This window comes from Stenella coeruleoalba (assembly GCF_951394435.1).
Source record: "Stenella coeruleoalba genome assembly, chromosome: 19".
In the NCBI taxonomy this organism is placed as follows: Eukaryota; Metazoa; Chordata; class Mammalia; order Artiodactyla; family Delphinidae; genus Stenella; species Stenella coeruleoalba.
The window spans coordinates 8709458-8724199 of NC_137165.1; the positions used below are offsets into that span (position 1 = coordinate 8709458).

Sequence of the window (14742 nt, forward strand, 5' to 3'; positions counted from 1 at the left end):
TACATCCAATTAGTCCCTTTAGTGGGTTGTGGCATCCCCCCTCCTTTCTGCCTCTCCAAATCTGACCCACTCCTTTAGTCTTTATCAGGTCAGACCATCCTGGTCTGAAGAGTCACCCCAAACACCTCTCACCTCCACAGCGGCTGCAGGTCCCGTGTGTCATTAAGTCCCACCACGTAGGACAAGCACCATTGCTAAGAACTGCTACTGAGGCCCTTCACTGATCATTCCTTCCCACGGTGATGTTTACCTCCCCAAGGTCACCCAGAGAGGGAAAGGGCTGCATGGCTTTGTCTCTGTATCCCCAGGAACATCCAGCAGAGCACTGGAAGTTAGTCCATAAATGTCCATGGACCTTTAAGATGCTATGGGGCTTTCAGACTGACTGCGGGCAGCTGGGGAGCATGCCGACCCGCCCTGGAGGAGGCTTATGCGGGATTTCAAGTGATTGCAAGAGGATCCACCTGTGGGTGTCAGTGGCACACCATCTGAAAACAACATCATGCACTGGAATGCAGTTATATTTGGACCAGAAGGGACATCCTTTGAAGATGGTACTTTTAAACCAGTAACAGAATTTTCTGAAGAGTATCCAAATATACTGCCAGCTGTCAGGTTTTTATCCAAAATGCTTCATCCGAATGTGTATGCTGATGGTAGCACATGTTTAGATATCCTTCAGGATCAGTGGAGTCCAATATATGAAGTAGCTTCTCTCTTAACATCAATTCAGTCCCTGCTGGATGAACCGAATCCAAATAGTCCAGCCAATAGGCAGGCAGCACAGCTTTATCAGGAAAACAAACGAGGAGATGAGAAAAGGGTTTCGGCCATTATTGAACAAAGCTGGAATGATTCACAATACACAACTGGTCTGTTCATCTTTTTCATCATTGTTGTGTGTAATTTACCTCGCAGTAGAAAGGCTAACAAATTTTAAGTGCCACAGGTTTTAAGGATTCTACAGGAAAAAAAAGTCCTTCAGTTTAGAATCTACAAAAGCTAGTGTATCTTGATTAATGTACTTTTTATTGCATGGTGTGAACTAAGTTGTTGCTTACATGAAGGTGTAATATATCCTGCTTGTATTTTCTCCAAGTGTATAATGTTAGTGTGGAGTTTTCATGACACAATCTGCACATTTTGTAAATCTGTACTTTTTTCAAATATTGAATGCCTTATTTTTGAATTCTTTAGATATTTTTAATTGGAGGAAAGCACTTAAAGTTTTTTATATATGAACATTACACGTAAAGCTGTTAAAATACATAACTTCAGGGCAAAAAAAAGATGCTATGGGGCTTCCCAGGTGGCACAGTGGTTAAGAATCCGCCTGCCAATGCAGGTGACCTGGCTTCAAGCCCTGGTCCGGGAAGATCCCACATGCTGTGTAGCAACTAAGCCCTTGCACCACAACTACTGAGCCCACATGCCACGACTACTGAAGCTAACGAGGCTGGAGCCTGTGGTCCGCAACAAGAGAGGCCACTGCAATGAGAAGCCCATGCACCACAACGAAGAGTAGCCTCCGCTCGCTGCAACTAGATAAAGATGCGCACAGCAACGAAGACCCAATGCAGCCAAAAATAAATAAATAAATTTATAAAAAGAAAAAAAGATGCTATGGAAACACCGCCCTATTTAAAGCGTTTTGGTAAACTCCGGCATCTGGGCTGAGGTCGCCATAGCAATGGTTTTGCAGGCTGTAGCAGAGCCTTGCAGGAGGGCAGGACCAGGGCGATCCCTGGCTCCTCTTAGCTCTTCTCACAACCCCTAAAGCCCCTAAAGATGTGAAATGGGGGAGTGTGATGAAAGCTGCAGCTCAAGCTGCCTGGAACTACTGCTTCCCATCCCGCCCCCATCTCCCGAAGGAAGCCCGCGTAGCCTGCAGCCTACTTAAATCTCCCTCAAAAGCAGCCTTACGTTTACAACCTGATCAGGAGACCTGCTCTCCTCCTGGCTCTCTGTCCTCAGCCAGATGACAAAAAGGTCCCCTTTCTTTCAGATGACAGATATCTTGATAGCTAAGATGGCACCTTCTTAAGGATTGCCCCTCACCTCTTGCTCCCTCCAAGGTACCACCCCACCAGGGCTGCCCGTCTCCATACTTCTCATAGTGTAACCCCAAGCCTTGTTGAGGCTTACTAGGCGCCAGGCACTGTGGTGTTTTACATACAATATCCTGCTTTAACCTTCAAATAACTCTCTAAGTAAAGGCCGTCACCATTCCCATTTTACAGATGAGGAAACTGAGACCCCAAGAGGTCACGCAGCTGGCCCAACTTTGACTTGTAGACATTTCAGATTTTACTCCAGGGATTTTACTCCAGGAAGATGCAAACTCTCCCACCTCCCACATCACAGAGAAAGGACCTTAGAGTCAGCATGTTCTAAGTTTCGGAACTACTGAGTGTGAGTCATCACCAGGGAGCTAGTTAGAAACGCAGAACCTCAGGCCCCACCCCAGTCCGATTGAATTAGAATTTGCATTTTCACAAGAGAACCAGGTGATCGGTTTGCTCATCAAGGTTTGAGCCACTGAATTGAAGAGATGATGGAATTCAGGCGCCCACAGGCAAAGCAAGCATAGAAAAAGAACCCCACGGGGTTGGGCTTCTCTGGTGGCGCAGTGGTTGAGAGTCCGCCTGACAATGCAGGGGACACGGGTTCGTGTCCTGGTCCGGGAAGATCCCACACGCCGCGGAGCAGCTGGGCCCGTGAGCCATGGCCGCTGAGCTTGCGCGTCCGGAGCTTGCGCGTCCGGAGCTTGTGCTCCGCAACGGGAGAGGCCACGACAGTGAGAGGCCCGCGTACCTCAAAAAAAAAAAAAAAGAACCCCACAGGGCTCTAGATGTTGGGGATTTTGCCTCTAGAGCAGGGCTCCCCAACCCCCGGGCCGCACAGCCGGGAGGTGAGCAGTGAGCGGCGGGCTCGCCCGCGAAGCTTCATCTGCTGCTCCTCATGGCTCCCCGTGGCTCGCATTACCGCCTGAACCACGCCCCCACCCCCGTCCGTGGAAAAATTGTCTTCCACAGAAACCCATCCCCGGTGCCAAAAAGGTTGGGGACCGCTGCTCTAGATCACAGAGCCAAAAATTAGGGGTCCGAAGCTCCCGGGGCCTCAGTTTCCACTTTCTAGGTGCTCAAGCAAAATCTCAACTCTGGAACTCTGGAGAGCAATCGGACGGCTTTAGAGCGCCACCTGCTGGTCATGATTAGCTATGCATCACACGTCTCTGCTCCTGGCATCCCCTCCCACAGCGGCAGCTACCTGTGTGCGGCGGCTGAGCCTTCTCTTGGGGATTTTTGTAGTTTTTCCCAGCCCGGTTTATTTCTCTTCCTTCTTTAGACTTCAACATTCACCATTCGTTATCACTGGTTCAGATAACTCCATACTCTCTAAATGACAAGAATGCAGCACCTCAGGTTTGCTTGCTCCCTTGACCTCAGTTCAGTTCAATTGATTAGGGGTGTAAAGCCTAAGACCTGACCATTTCTCTTTTCACTAACATCAAAGCAAGTGGTGAAACCACGCCCTTAGTGTTACAACCTACGCATAAAGATTTAAAACTGATCCCTATAAGAAAGTATTTGCAACATTCACATGGACATATTTCTACTTATCTATATTTAAATCCATCTAAAATCAATAGCAGAAGGAAAGCATCCGAATAGTATACAGGGCAAAAGATACAGGTAAGCGCATAGCAGAAGAAATATAATTAGTCAAAGACATTTTTAAGAAATGTCCCTATTTTAAACCTTGCTTACCTTCTTTTTTTTTTTTTTTTTTTTTTTTTTTTTTTTTTTGCGGTACGCGGGCCTCTCACTGTTGTGGCCTCTCCCGTTGCAGACGCGCAGGCTCAGCGGCCATGGCTCACCGGCCCAGCCGCTCCACGGAATGTGGGATCTTCCCGGACCGGGGAACAAACCCGTGTCCCCTGCATCGGCAGGCGGACTCTCAACCACTGCACCACCAGGGAAGCCCTTTCACTATTATTTTAATGGTTATCAAGCAATCCCACTCCCCAGCTAATGCAAGAATCTTAGATTGATTTAACTCCATATATCCTCCTCCTGCTTTTTGGCTATTATTGTCAAGTATTTTAATTTTTCATGCATTTTTAAACTTAAGATATTATCAATATTATTATTCTATACAGTCAATATTCGTGTATTTTTCCCACACATTTCCCTCTTGTCATTCATTCATTCCTGCATGTCTTTGCTTCCATTGGGGTCACTTTCATTCTGCCTAAAGAATGTTCTTTAGTAGTACTTTTAGTTCAGCTCTCTTGGCAATGAAGTCTCTGTTTTCGTTTGTAAACCTCTTTGTTCCAACTTCTTTTTTTTTTAATTAATTAAGGTCTTTTATTTATTTATTTATTTATTTTGGCTGCTTTGGATCTTTGTTGCTGTACACGGGCTTTCTCTAGTTGCAGCAAGCAGGGGCCACTCTTCAATGTGGTTCGTGGGCTTCTCATTGCCGTGGCTTCTCATTGTGGACGACAGGCTCTAGGCACATGGGCTTCAGTAGTTATGGCTCACGGGCTCTAGAGTGCAGGCTCAGTAGTTGTGGTGCATGGGCTTAGTTGCTCAGCAGCATGTGGGGTCTTCACGGACCAGGGCTCAAACCCGTGTCCCCTGCACTGGCAGGTGGATTCTTAACCACTGTGCCACCAGGGAAGCCCTCAGTCAATTTTTTAAAATAATCTTTGACTTTGGTTTTCAGAAGTTTTACTAGTTTGCCCAGGTAGGGATTTTTTGTGTTTATTTTGCTTCAGATTTGTAGTTTCTTGAATCTGTGTTTTAATGTCTTTCACTAATACTGTAAAATTTGTAATCAGTAACTCTTCACCTATTGCTTCAGAACGACTCACTCACTCTCCCTGAATCCAATTAAATGTATTTAGACCTTTACATCATATTCCATACTCTCTTATGCTCTTTTCTGTATTTTCCATCTTTTTTATCCCACTTCCATGCTTCAGACTGAATATTTTCTACCCACTTGTCTTTCAGTTTACTAATCCTGTCTTCTGTTATATCTAACCGACTGTTGGGAATTCCCTGGCAGTCGGTCCAGTGGTTAGGACTCATCACTTTCACTGCTGTGGCCTGGGTTCAGTCCCTGGTCAGGGAACTAAGATCCCACAAGCCTCCCAGTGTGGCCCCAAAACAAACAAACAAACAAACAAAAAACTGCTGTTAAACCCAACTATAGAGTTTTTTTGTTTTGGCTTGGGTTTTTTTTTTTTTCTGTTTTTAAGTAATTGTATTTTTCAATTCTAGAGTTTCCACTTGGTTCTTTTAAAAATATTGTTTCTAGTTCTCCATCTACTTTCTTGAATGTATTAGAGTCCATGTACAATAATACCAATATCTTTTTCTCCTTCAGGTCTACTATTTATTTTTTTCTCTTGGTTTTTCTTCATTTGGTCTTGTCTCTTAGTATATATGTTAACTTTTGTTAAATGTTGGATGCTGTGTAGAATGAAAAACCATAGAGGCTCTGGATTATGTTATTTCTCCAGAAGAGATGGAAATTTCTGGGGTTTTTCTTTTGTTTTGGGGGGTGGTTTTGTTGTTGTTGTTGTTTGTGGGGTTTTTTTTGTTGTTGTTTCCAGGCAGTTAGAGTAGGGTTAAATCATTTAATACAATCAGGAACTGAGATGTTCCTGGCTTTGTATGGGCTGGTATGTTTCTGGATTGCCCTTGCTCCTAGATCATAGCCCTTCAGGGGTCTCAGCTGAAACCCTAAAGTGTTTCTCAGGTCCCTCTTTCTTGTCAGCTCCTGAACTCCTGAGCCTTGTGATAATGCCAAAACTTTAGGCCACCATTTTCTGCTCAGCCTCAATGCCTCCCAAGCAAATCAGCAAATTACTGTAAGGAATTTCCTTAAGGAAAGCAGTGGAGATGATCTCCCTCACCTCAAAGGGTTTTCCTTCTGTACAGGATCCTGGTTACTTAAGTTCTGCCCACTTTGGCTACTCTTAAAGCCTTAAAACAGCTGTGAGTGTGTGAGGGGGGGTGGGGGGGAATCTAATTTTTACATTGTTTTCTAAAGGAATCGTAGCCTGATACAAGCCACTCTGTCATGACCAGAAGCAAAACTCAACTAATGTACATTTTTTAAAAAGATAATTCTGGGGACTTCCCTGGTGGCGCAGGGGTTAACAATCTGTCTGCTAACGCAGGGGACACGGGTTCGATCCCTGGTCCAGGAAGATCCCACATGCTGCGAAGTAACTAGGCCCATGTGCCACAACTGCTGAGCTTGCGCTCTAGAACCCACAAGGCACAACTACTGAGCCCACGCACCACAACTACTGAAGTCACAGGCCTAGAGCCCATGCTCCGCAGCAAGAGAAGCCACCACAATGAGAAACCCACACAACGCAACGGAGAGCAGCCACCACTCGCCGCAGCTAGAGAAAGCCCATGCGCAGCAACGAAGACCCAACACAGCCAAAAATAAATAAATAAAATGAATAAATTTTTTTAAAAAATGAGAGTGTATGGGAGTACCCTGGTAGTCCAATGGTTAGGACTCTGAGCTTCCCTTCCACTGCAGGGGGCACAGATTCAATCCCTGGTGGGGGAGCTGGGATACGCAAGCTGCAGGGTGTGGCCAAAAAATAATAATAATAAAATAAATAAAAATAAAAATGAGGGTGTAAAAGAAAATTTATTGGGGATCACAAGATAACAATTGAAAAAAATCAGATCCTGAAAGTATTTATTCAGTGTGATCCCACTTATTTTTAAATCATCACATATTATAATTATATATTATATAATATATAATTATCTTTAGCATTATATATATATATATACATATATAATAATATATACAGGGGCTGGAAGAATAAACACCAAAATAGTTATAATAGTTATGTGTGGAGGTGGTATAGAGCTTATGTTTTTCCTTTTCACGTGTGCTTGTATGAAATTTCCACTTTTTTTCAACGAATTTTTCATTTCGTTTTCACGAATGCTATTTTTATAATCAGAAAAAATACAAAAAATTTTTTTCACTCCTGACTCTGTCCCTGACCCTGGTCTTACCTGTCTCAAGCATTGAGGCCTCTCAGCTGTCAGGGAGGCTTTCAGTTCTGGGATGAAGAGTGAAGACTCAGAAAATCCTCCAACAAAGACTGATTTCAAGCAGTCTTTCTTCTGCAGCTGCCACCACCCCCAGGAAGTGGGGAGAGGTTTCCCTTCCACATACCGCCCAGCGAGCAAATCTCTGGGCTTCCCCGCTCTTTAGCTTCCCTTCCCCCACCTGTCTCAGAGCATCTCGGCCCCCTGCAGTTGGCGATTTGGGGTCTGTGTGTTTTACGACGGTGGGAGGGCGTGGGGCGGGGCGCACGCAGACCAGGTGAGTTGCAGGACGCAGCCCACGGCGGCTCGTGCGCGGCTGCGGCGTGACTCAGCCTTCCTGCTCTCCCAGTACCCCACCCCTGCTGCCCTCTGTCTCCTCCCGCAGCCCTCACCCTCGGGTGACCGTCCGTCCTTGCCAGTTTCATTCGCAAGTCCAAGCTATTTTTCTCCTTTTCTCAGGATTCCTTCGGTTGACCCCACTCTGTGGCTTCCCGTCCAATGGGCTCTCAAGCATTGAAAGCCAGCCTCGGGCTCAGCCTTGAAAAATCCTGAAGTGGCCTCTTTCAGCTCTGAGATCCCGAGCCGCTGTGGCTCCGGACCTTGGGGGTCATCATCCCCCAATCGTACGTCTCAGATCAGCGTGCGCCAAGGCCCGTGCGCGCCACGACTTCCGGTGGTACACAAGAGAAACTTTTTTTTTTTTTACTTAACAGTATGTATTCATTTTGCTGTTTATTAAGAATATAATTAGGGGCTTCCCTGGTGGCGCAGTTGTTGAGAGTCCGCCTGCCGATGCAGGGGACGCGGGTTCGTGCCCCGGTCCGGGAGGATCCCACATGCCGCAGAGCGGCTGGGCCCGTGAGCCATGGCCGCCGAGCCTGCGCGTCTGGAGCCTGTGCTCCGCAACAGGAGAGGCCACAACAGTGAGAGGCCCGCATACAGCCAAAAAAAAAAAAGAATATAATTAGAGCATCAGACCTGTGATTTCACAGAATGGATGCTCAGAATGAGAGAGGGTAGGTTTTTGTTGCTGTTGTTTAAAGAAAAATCAAGTAAACAAGCGTACTTAGATGTGGCAAAAATTACCATGACAAACCACTAAATTAAGATTTCCCCGGGGGGATGCCTCCTTTAAAAGCCCCAGATTCCGTCACAAGTCCCTCCCTCTTCCCCGGCCCATCTTCCCTCCTCTCCCCAGACTCACCTCCTGGAGAACCTGTCCAAGATCATGCTTTTTCTAAAACAACACTGGTGTACAGTGGCTGAGTAAGGCTCTACCCCGGTGGTGGGCGCATCCTCCTGTCTCCAGCCAGACCTGAGGTTTTCAGTCCACTATGACTTTGAGGGGGGAATCTTGGTATGGATTCCAAAGGCGTCTAGAATAGAAAGGAGAATGACTTTGGGAGAATGCATTGTCCAAACTTCTCTTGTGCGCCACCCCTCCACACACGCACACCCCATACACGTGAGCTAGGCTTCAGAGGTCACCTTTATTAATTTAACAAACATTGATAGGGACTTCCCTGGCGGTCCAGTGGTTAGGACCCCGAGCTTTCACTGAGGAGAGCCTGGGTTCAATCCCTGGTCGGGGAGCTAAGATCCTGCATGCTGCCTGATGCGGCCCAAAGGAAAAAAACAAAACAAACAAACAAAAAAAACCACATTGATTTATTGAGCACTATTGATAGACACCAGGCCCACAAAAATGGACAGAGATGAGTTAGGATCCCCTCCTACAAGGTCTTAAAAGTTAAAGATGCCAGAGGGGAGGTGATGAGGTAGAAAGGCATTCCAGCCAGGAAAAAAAAAATTTTTTAAAGGCATTAAAAAAAAAAATCACAGAGCCCCAGAAGCCTGAGGCCTTGAAGGTATCTAAACTAAAAGCCAGCACTTTGGCCACTCTGTGTGGCATGAGACAGCCAAGGGCAAGAGGATGTCCAGAGACAGTCTGGGAAAGGCAGTGAGGCCCTCATGTGCCGGCTGAGGGGGTGGGCTTTGTACTGAGGGCAGTGGGGAGCCATGGAAGTCTTCAGAGGGAGGAGAGGGATGCAGGGTAACATCTGTGAAGATGCTCTTTGGCTGCTGTGTGCTGGGCTGCAGGTTGGACTGAGGGGGCTGAGGGCCAAGGGGGGCGAGTTGGGAATGAGAGCAGCCCTTGTCCGCCTACCAAGCCAGGTGCCCTGGCAGGGCCTGTGTTCTGTTCAAAGGCCCCAGGTCTCCCCTGTGCTACCAGCAGCCCCAGGCTATGTAATAATGGGGAGAGAGCCCAGGGGACAAAGGGAACAGGTGAGACAGAGTGAGATTTTTCAGGGGTGTGAATGAACTGAAATCCCAAAACAGCCTCTAAGCTGGCTGGAACCAAGCAGGGCCCCTGCAACTGGATGCAGGGGTGGGCACTTGACACTTGATTTGCATTTCCCTGATTGAGGCAGGAGACAGATGGGCTCCAGGTCAGACATTTACAACTAGCCTCCTGTTTACACTTCCTGGGGTGAGAAGAAGATGGGCTCCAGGCGGGACATTCATTACCAGCCCCCTGTTTACATTTCCTGAAGCAAGAGACAAACGAGCTCCAGGACTACATATTTATGACCGGACTCCTGTCTATATTTCGAGATCTGCACCTCGATATAAAAACCAGCAACAGAAATAGGGTAAATAACCAGACATTGGACATTTTTATGGCAGGGACGGAGTGGGACTGAACTCTGTTAAAAGATCAAGAGGTCATACGTTTCCCATCCTTGGAGCAAGGGAAACATTGCACATGTGCAGAAGGGCTCCTTGGGGGTCAAAAATGAGGGGGCACCACCCCATAATATGTGATGCTAAGGCTATCCCATAGGCAACTAAGAAGCCCGCATGCCACAACTAAGAAGCCCGCATGCCACAACTAAGACCCGGCACAGACAAAATAAATAATATATAAATATATTTTTTTAAAAACTGTCCTATGTCCTACTCTGTTAGGACCTTGCTAGATGGCTAGAGGCAACCTGATAAATAAATTCAAGCTAAGGTTTCCCCAGCTGATATACTTACTCTCTCAGGTAAGGGGTGTTTGTGTGTGTGTGTGTGTGTACGCATACCTATACATACATATGTAGCTATGATTTTTAAAGTGGAATTCTTATTTTGGAACACAAAACCATGACAGACTATGATAATAAATACTTATATATTCAAAGTAATCCTCAAAGTCAAGCTTCATGGCAGGGCAGGACCAGTGGAAAAGATTTTCCACTATAACCACTTCACATTAGACCAGGGGTCCCCAACCCCCGGGCCATGGACCAGTACCGGCCTGTTAGGAACCCGGCCGCACAGCAGGAGGTGAGCGGCCGGTGAGCGAGCAAAGCTTCATCTGCCACTCCCCATTGCTGGCATTACCGCCTGAACACCCCCTCGCCCTCCTGTCCGCGGAAAAACTGCCTTCCACAAAACCGGTCCCTGGTGCCAAACAGGTTGGGGACTGCTGCATTAGTCTGAGTCTAAGGACAGCCTGGCCTGGCTCAGTCCCCTCCCTGGGGGACACACACAGCCTTGATGCTGGGTATTTGGGGCTTCTTTTCAGGGACCCCCAGGAAGCCCTGGCAGAGTCAGAAGCCACACTGCTGAAGGTGCCCCTGGAGGTGCTGATAAAAGGAGAAAGATTTGGCCAGCCCTCTGGGACTAGAGTTGCAAAATGAAATATAGGATGCCTGCTGAAATTTGAGTTTTAGATAAGCAATGGATAATTTATTAGTATAAATAGAGCCTAAGTATTAATTTTTTTTTTGGTTTATAATGTAAGTTTCATGCATACAACATTTTATTTCTACTTCTGTATGCACTCCAGCGTGCTCACCACCATAAGTTTAGTTTCCATCTGGGGCTTCCCTGGTGGCACAGTGGTTGAGAATCTGTCTGCCAATGCAGGGGACACGGGTTCAAGCCCTGGGCCGGGAGGATCCCACATGCTGCGGAGCAACTGGGCCCGTGAGCCACAACTACTGAGCCTGCGCGTCTGGAGCCTGTGCTCCGCAACAAGAGAAGCCGCGATAGTGAGAGGCCCGCGCACCGTGATGAAGAGTGGCCCCTGCTCGCCGCAACTAGAGAAAGCCCTCGCACAGAAACAAAGACTCAGCACAGCCATAAATAAATAAATAAATAAATTTTTAAAAAAGTTTAGTTTCCGTCTGTCACCATACAGTCGATCCCCATTACCCATGAGTAGGTCCCAAATATTGCATTGAGCACCCTTATACTAAAACTTGTTTATCTGAAATACAAACTCATCTGGGCTGTCTGCTTTTTTGCGGGGGGGGGGCTGAGCCACGCAGCTTTTGTGGGATCTTAGTTCCCCAACCAGGGATTGAACCCAGGCCCTCAGCAGTGAAAGCACGGAGTCCTAACTACTGGACCAACAGGGAAGTCCCCAGTCTGCATTTCTATTTGCTAAATTTAGGCCTGCCTGGGTCTCCTCACAGCCAGTTTCTGGGGAAAGAACGTGAGAGACCGTCGTGACAGCTGGTACAGCGTCCGTGGGCGAGGTGACCAGGTGCGACGCCCTGACCGTCCTCCCCCGCCCCAGCCTCAAGGTGGCCATGGAGCCAGGCCAGGGTTGGTTGGGTGAGGGAGGGGCCATCATGGGGTGCCCTGGGGGGGTCACACTCATGCTTGGCTGTGCCTTGGATCCAGGAACCTCCTTTGTCAGAAGAAAACCAATTTCTCAAGGACTCCTGCCTTATTCTTTTTTTTTAGGCCTCGCCACACGGCATGTGGGACCTTACTTCCCTGACCAGGGATCGCACCTGTGCCCCTGCAATGGAAGCACAGTCTTAACCACTGGACCGCCATGGAAGTCCCTGCCTTATTCTTGATTATTTTTTCCTGATCTTGAAAGAAACATACATTCAAATATAACAGGAATGTATAAGTCAGAAAGGCCCTCCAGGGACTCCCCTGGCGGTCCAGTGGTTAAGACTCTGTGCTCCCAATGCAGGGGGCCCGGGTTTGATCCCTGTTCAGGGAACTAGATCCTGCATGCCAAAACTAAAGATCCTGCATGCTGCAACTAAGACCCCTAGCAGTCAAAATAAATAAATTAAGAAAAAAAAAAAGTTCCTCCAGAGATAAAACTATCAAGTTGGAGGTATCTTCCAGATTTTTCCTCTATAAAAATGATAATATATCATCATCATTTCCATAAACAGAATCACAGAGACTGTCCTGAAACTTACTGTTTCATGTGATATCAGGGACTTCCTTCCATGCAGGTGTGCATTTCTACTTTATTGGGTTTTTTTTTTAAATAAATTTATTTTTTTTTTTGGCTGTGTTGGGTCTTTGCTGCTGCATGCAGGCTAAGCGACGAGCTGCAGTGCCCATGCTTTTCATTGGTGGCTTCTCTTATTGCAGAGCAGGGGCTCTAGGCATGCGGGCTTCAGCAGTTGTGGCACTCGGGCTCAGTAGTTGTGGCGCACGGGCTTAGTTGCTCCGCCATATGTGGGTTCTTCCCAGACCAGGACTCGAACCCACGTCCCCTGCATTGGCAGACAGATTCTTAACAACTGCACCACCAGGGAAGCCCTACTTTCTTTGTTTTACTCTGCCTCCTTCTTTATCTGCATGGTGTTTGGTCTTTGGAGCTCTGAGCCCCTTTGAGTGTGAGATGAAGGACAAATGTACATAAGCACATCACCCAAATATTTGTGTATGACTTTGGGTGGCAAAGCATTACTGACCCCTTCACCCTCTCATGGCAGGGGAGCAGGGGGCTAGGGGAGGATCGCGGAAATGGATCCAGGAGGCTGAAGGGCTGTATGACTTTTATTGTTGGGCTGCGGAGACCTATCTCTGGGGAGCCTCAGTCAAAGAGCTCCTGGATCACCGCCTCCATCGTGAGACCCTCTGCTTGTCTCCAGCACCCATCCCTGGGCTCCTCCTTAGGCAGGGGCCCCTCCTCGCCTAGCATCCTCATCGACATCACCTGACTCCAGCAGGGGCCAAACCCCTGGGCAACGCCAGGAGCCTCCCAGCCTCAAACGGGTTGGCTGACATTCACTTCCCCGTGCTGTCCTCCCGACCTGCTCAGTCACTAGGAAATGCCTTGGAGGCAGCGGCTGTCACAGTGACAGCGGCAGGAGGACGTGCCGCCCGCCCAGCACCTCTGGGTGGCTCAGACCTGCTCCGTGGAGGCCCCGGGTGGAGAGGCAGATGCTGCTCGCCCTGGTCCCAGCCAAAGTGAGTCTGGGGTCCGGGCTGGGGGCAGGGAAGGAGTGGGATCCAGTCAGAGCTTGGCAGGGCTCTGCACTGACATTGGAGTGATGCCAGGGTGAGCGAGAGAGAGAGAGAGAGAGAGAGAGAGAGAGAGAGAGAGAGAGAGAGAGAGAGAGAGAGAGAGAGAGAGAGTGTGTGTGTGTGTGTGTGTGTGTGTGTGTGTGTGTGTGTGTGTGTGTGTGTGTGTGTGTGTATGGTGTCTAGGGGTGAGGAAGTGGTCAACAAAGCCTTGCCTTGGGAATCCAGGAGGGAAACCCGGTGCCCACAAGTCTCACTCTGCCTCACAGGCTCACTGTCCCAAGGTGGGGGGCGGGGATCGTCTGGGCTGGTGACACCCCCCTCCAGTCCTCGAGGTGGGCTGCTGTGGGTGAAACTAGGCACTGGGGCTTCATGAGGACGGCTCCCCCTGCGCTGGCCCTCGTCCTCCCCTGCCTCCCAGGCGGCTGGAGGGGCAGCCCCGTTTACAATCACTCTGAGGAGGGAAGTTTGGGGAGTCACTTTCCCATCCAGGCTTCATCCATTCCTTAAAAAAAAAAAAAAAAACCTTTGCCGAGGTATGATTGACACACAACAAGCTGTACATATTTAACACATACAACTGGACTCTGGAGCTCTCGTGAGGTACGCTCACCCCTGCATGTTTGTTAGACCAGTGTTTCTGTAGAGAAACGTTCTGTGAGGGCTGGGACCTCCAATTCTGCCACCTTGCTCTCGATTCTTCACCTACTCCTTGGATCAAGGTCTGGAACGCCCTCCACGGAGGCATCCGAACCCTCACTACAGGAGGGTGGTACGCAGCATGGGCCACGTAACCAGACTGACGTGGCCCCGAATCCTGGGTCTGCCCTGGACTAGCAGCCTGACTTTGAACAAGTTACTTAAGCCTCGCCGTTCCTCAACTGTAAAATGGAAATAATATCCCCCTCCCAGAGTCGCTGTCATGATGAAATGAGGAAGGCATGCAAAATGCTAACCACATAACTAGTGTTCAATAAATAGTCGCTGTTATAATTATTTATTAGCTCAACACTGGTCCCATCTCACCTAGGAAGACTTTTCAGCCCTCCTTCCCCGAAATTTCCTGAAGCACCAACGGGGATGCCTTTGGTAGATAATGTCTTGCACTGTTATTTAGCTAGTTTGTGCCCAAATCAGAGCATTATTCCTTGCATTTCTTCTGCTGCCCTCTCCCCTGCCCCAGCACTCGAGACAGAGTCAGGCCCATAAGAGGAACTCAAGGATGGAGAATGAAATGGAATTAAGAGAAAGGGAGGGATGCAAGGAGGGAGGCATCAGGGAGACTGAGAAAGGGAGGTGAGAAGGTGGGGATGGAGGGCGGGTGGCATTGTCCAGACGTGAGTGACATGCCTCTCCCGAA

The 14742-nt window shown here is 48.2% G+C and overlaps 1 protein-coding gene and 1 pseudogene across 3 annotated transcripts in view; one reads left to right on the top strand and one right to left on the bottom strand.

Annotated features, from left to right (window-relative positions):
* Positions 1–14742, bottom strand: part of NDEL1 (nudE neurodevelopment protein 1 like 1) — a 73225-nt gene that overhangs the window by 55525 nt on the left and 2958 nt on the right. For both annotated transcript variants that reach the window (XM_079906027.1, XM_079906026.1), the window contains exon 2: positions 8308–8479. In XM_079906027.1, coding sequence (XP_079762153.1) covers positions 8308–8333 — 26 coding nt within the window. In that variant the 5' untranslated portion in view covers positions 8334–8479. The remainder of the gene's footprint in view (positions 1–8307; positions 8480–14742) is intronic.
* LOC307177351 (ubiquitin-conjugating enzyme E2 B-like) lies at positions 396–7505 on the top strand (annotated as a pseudogene). The gene is made up of 2 exons: positions 396–872; positions 7489–7505. The product of its transcript is annotated as a ubiquitin-conjugating enzyme E2 B-like (transcript).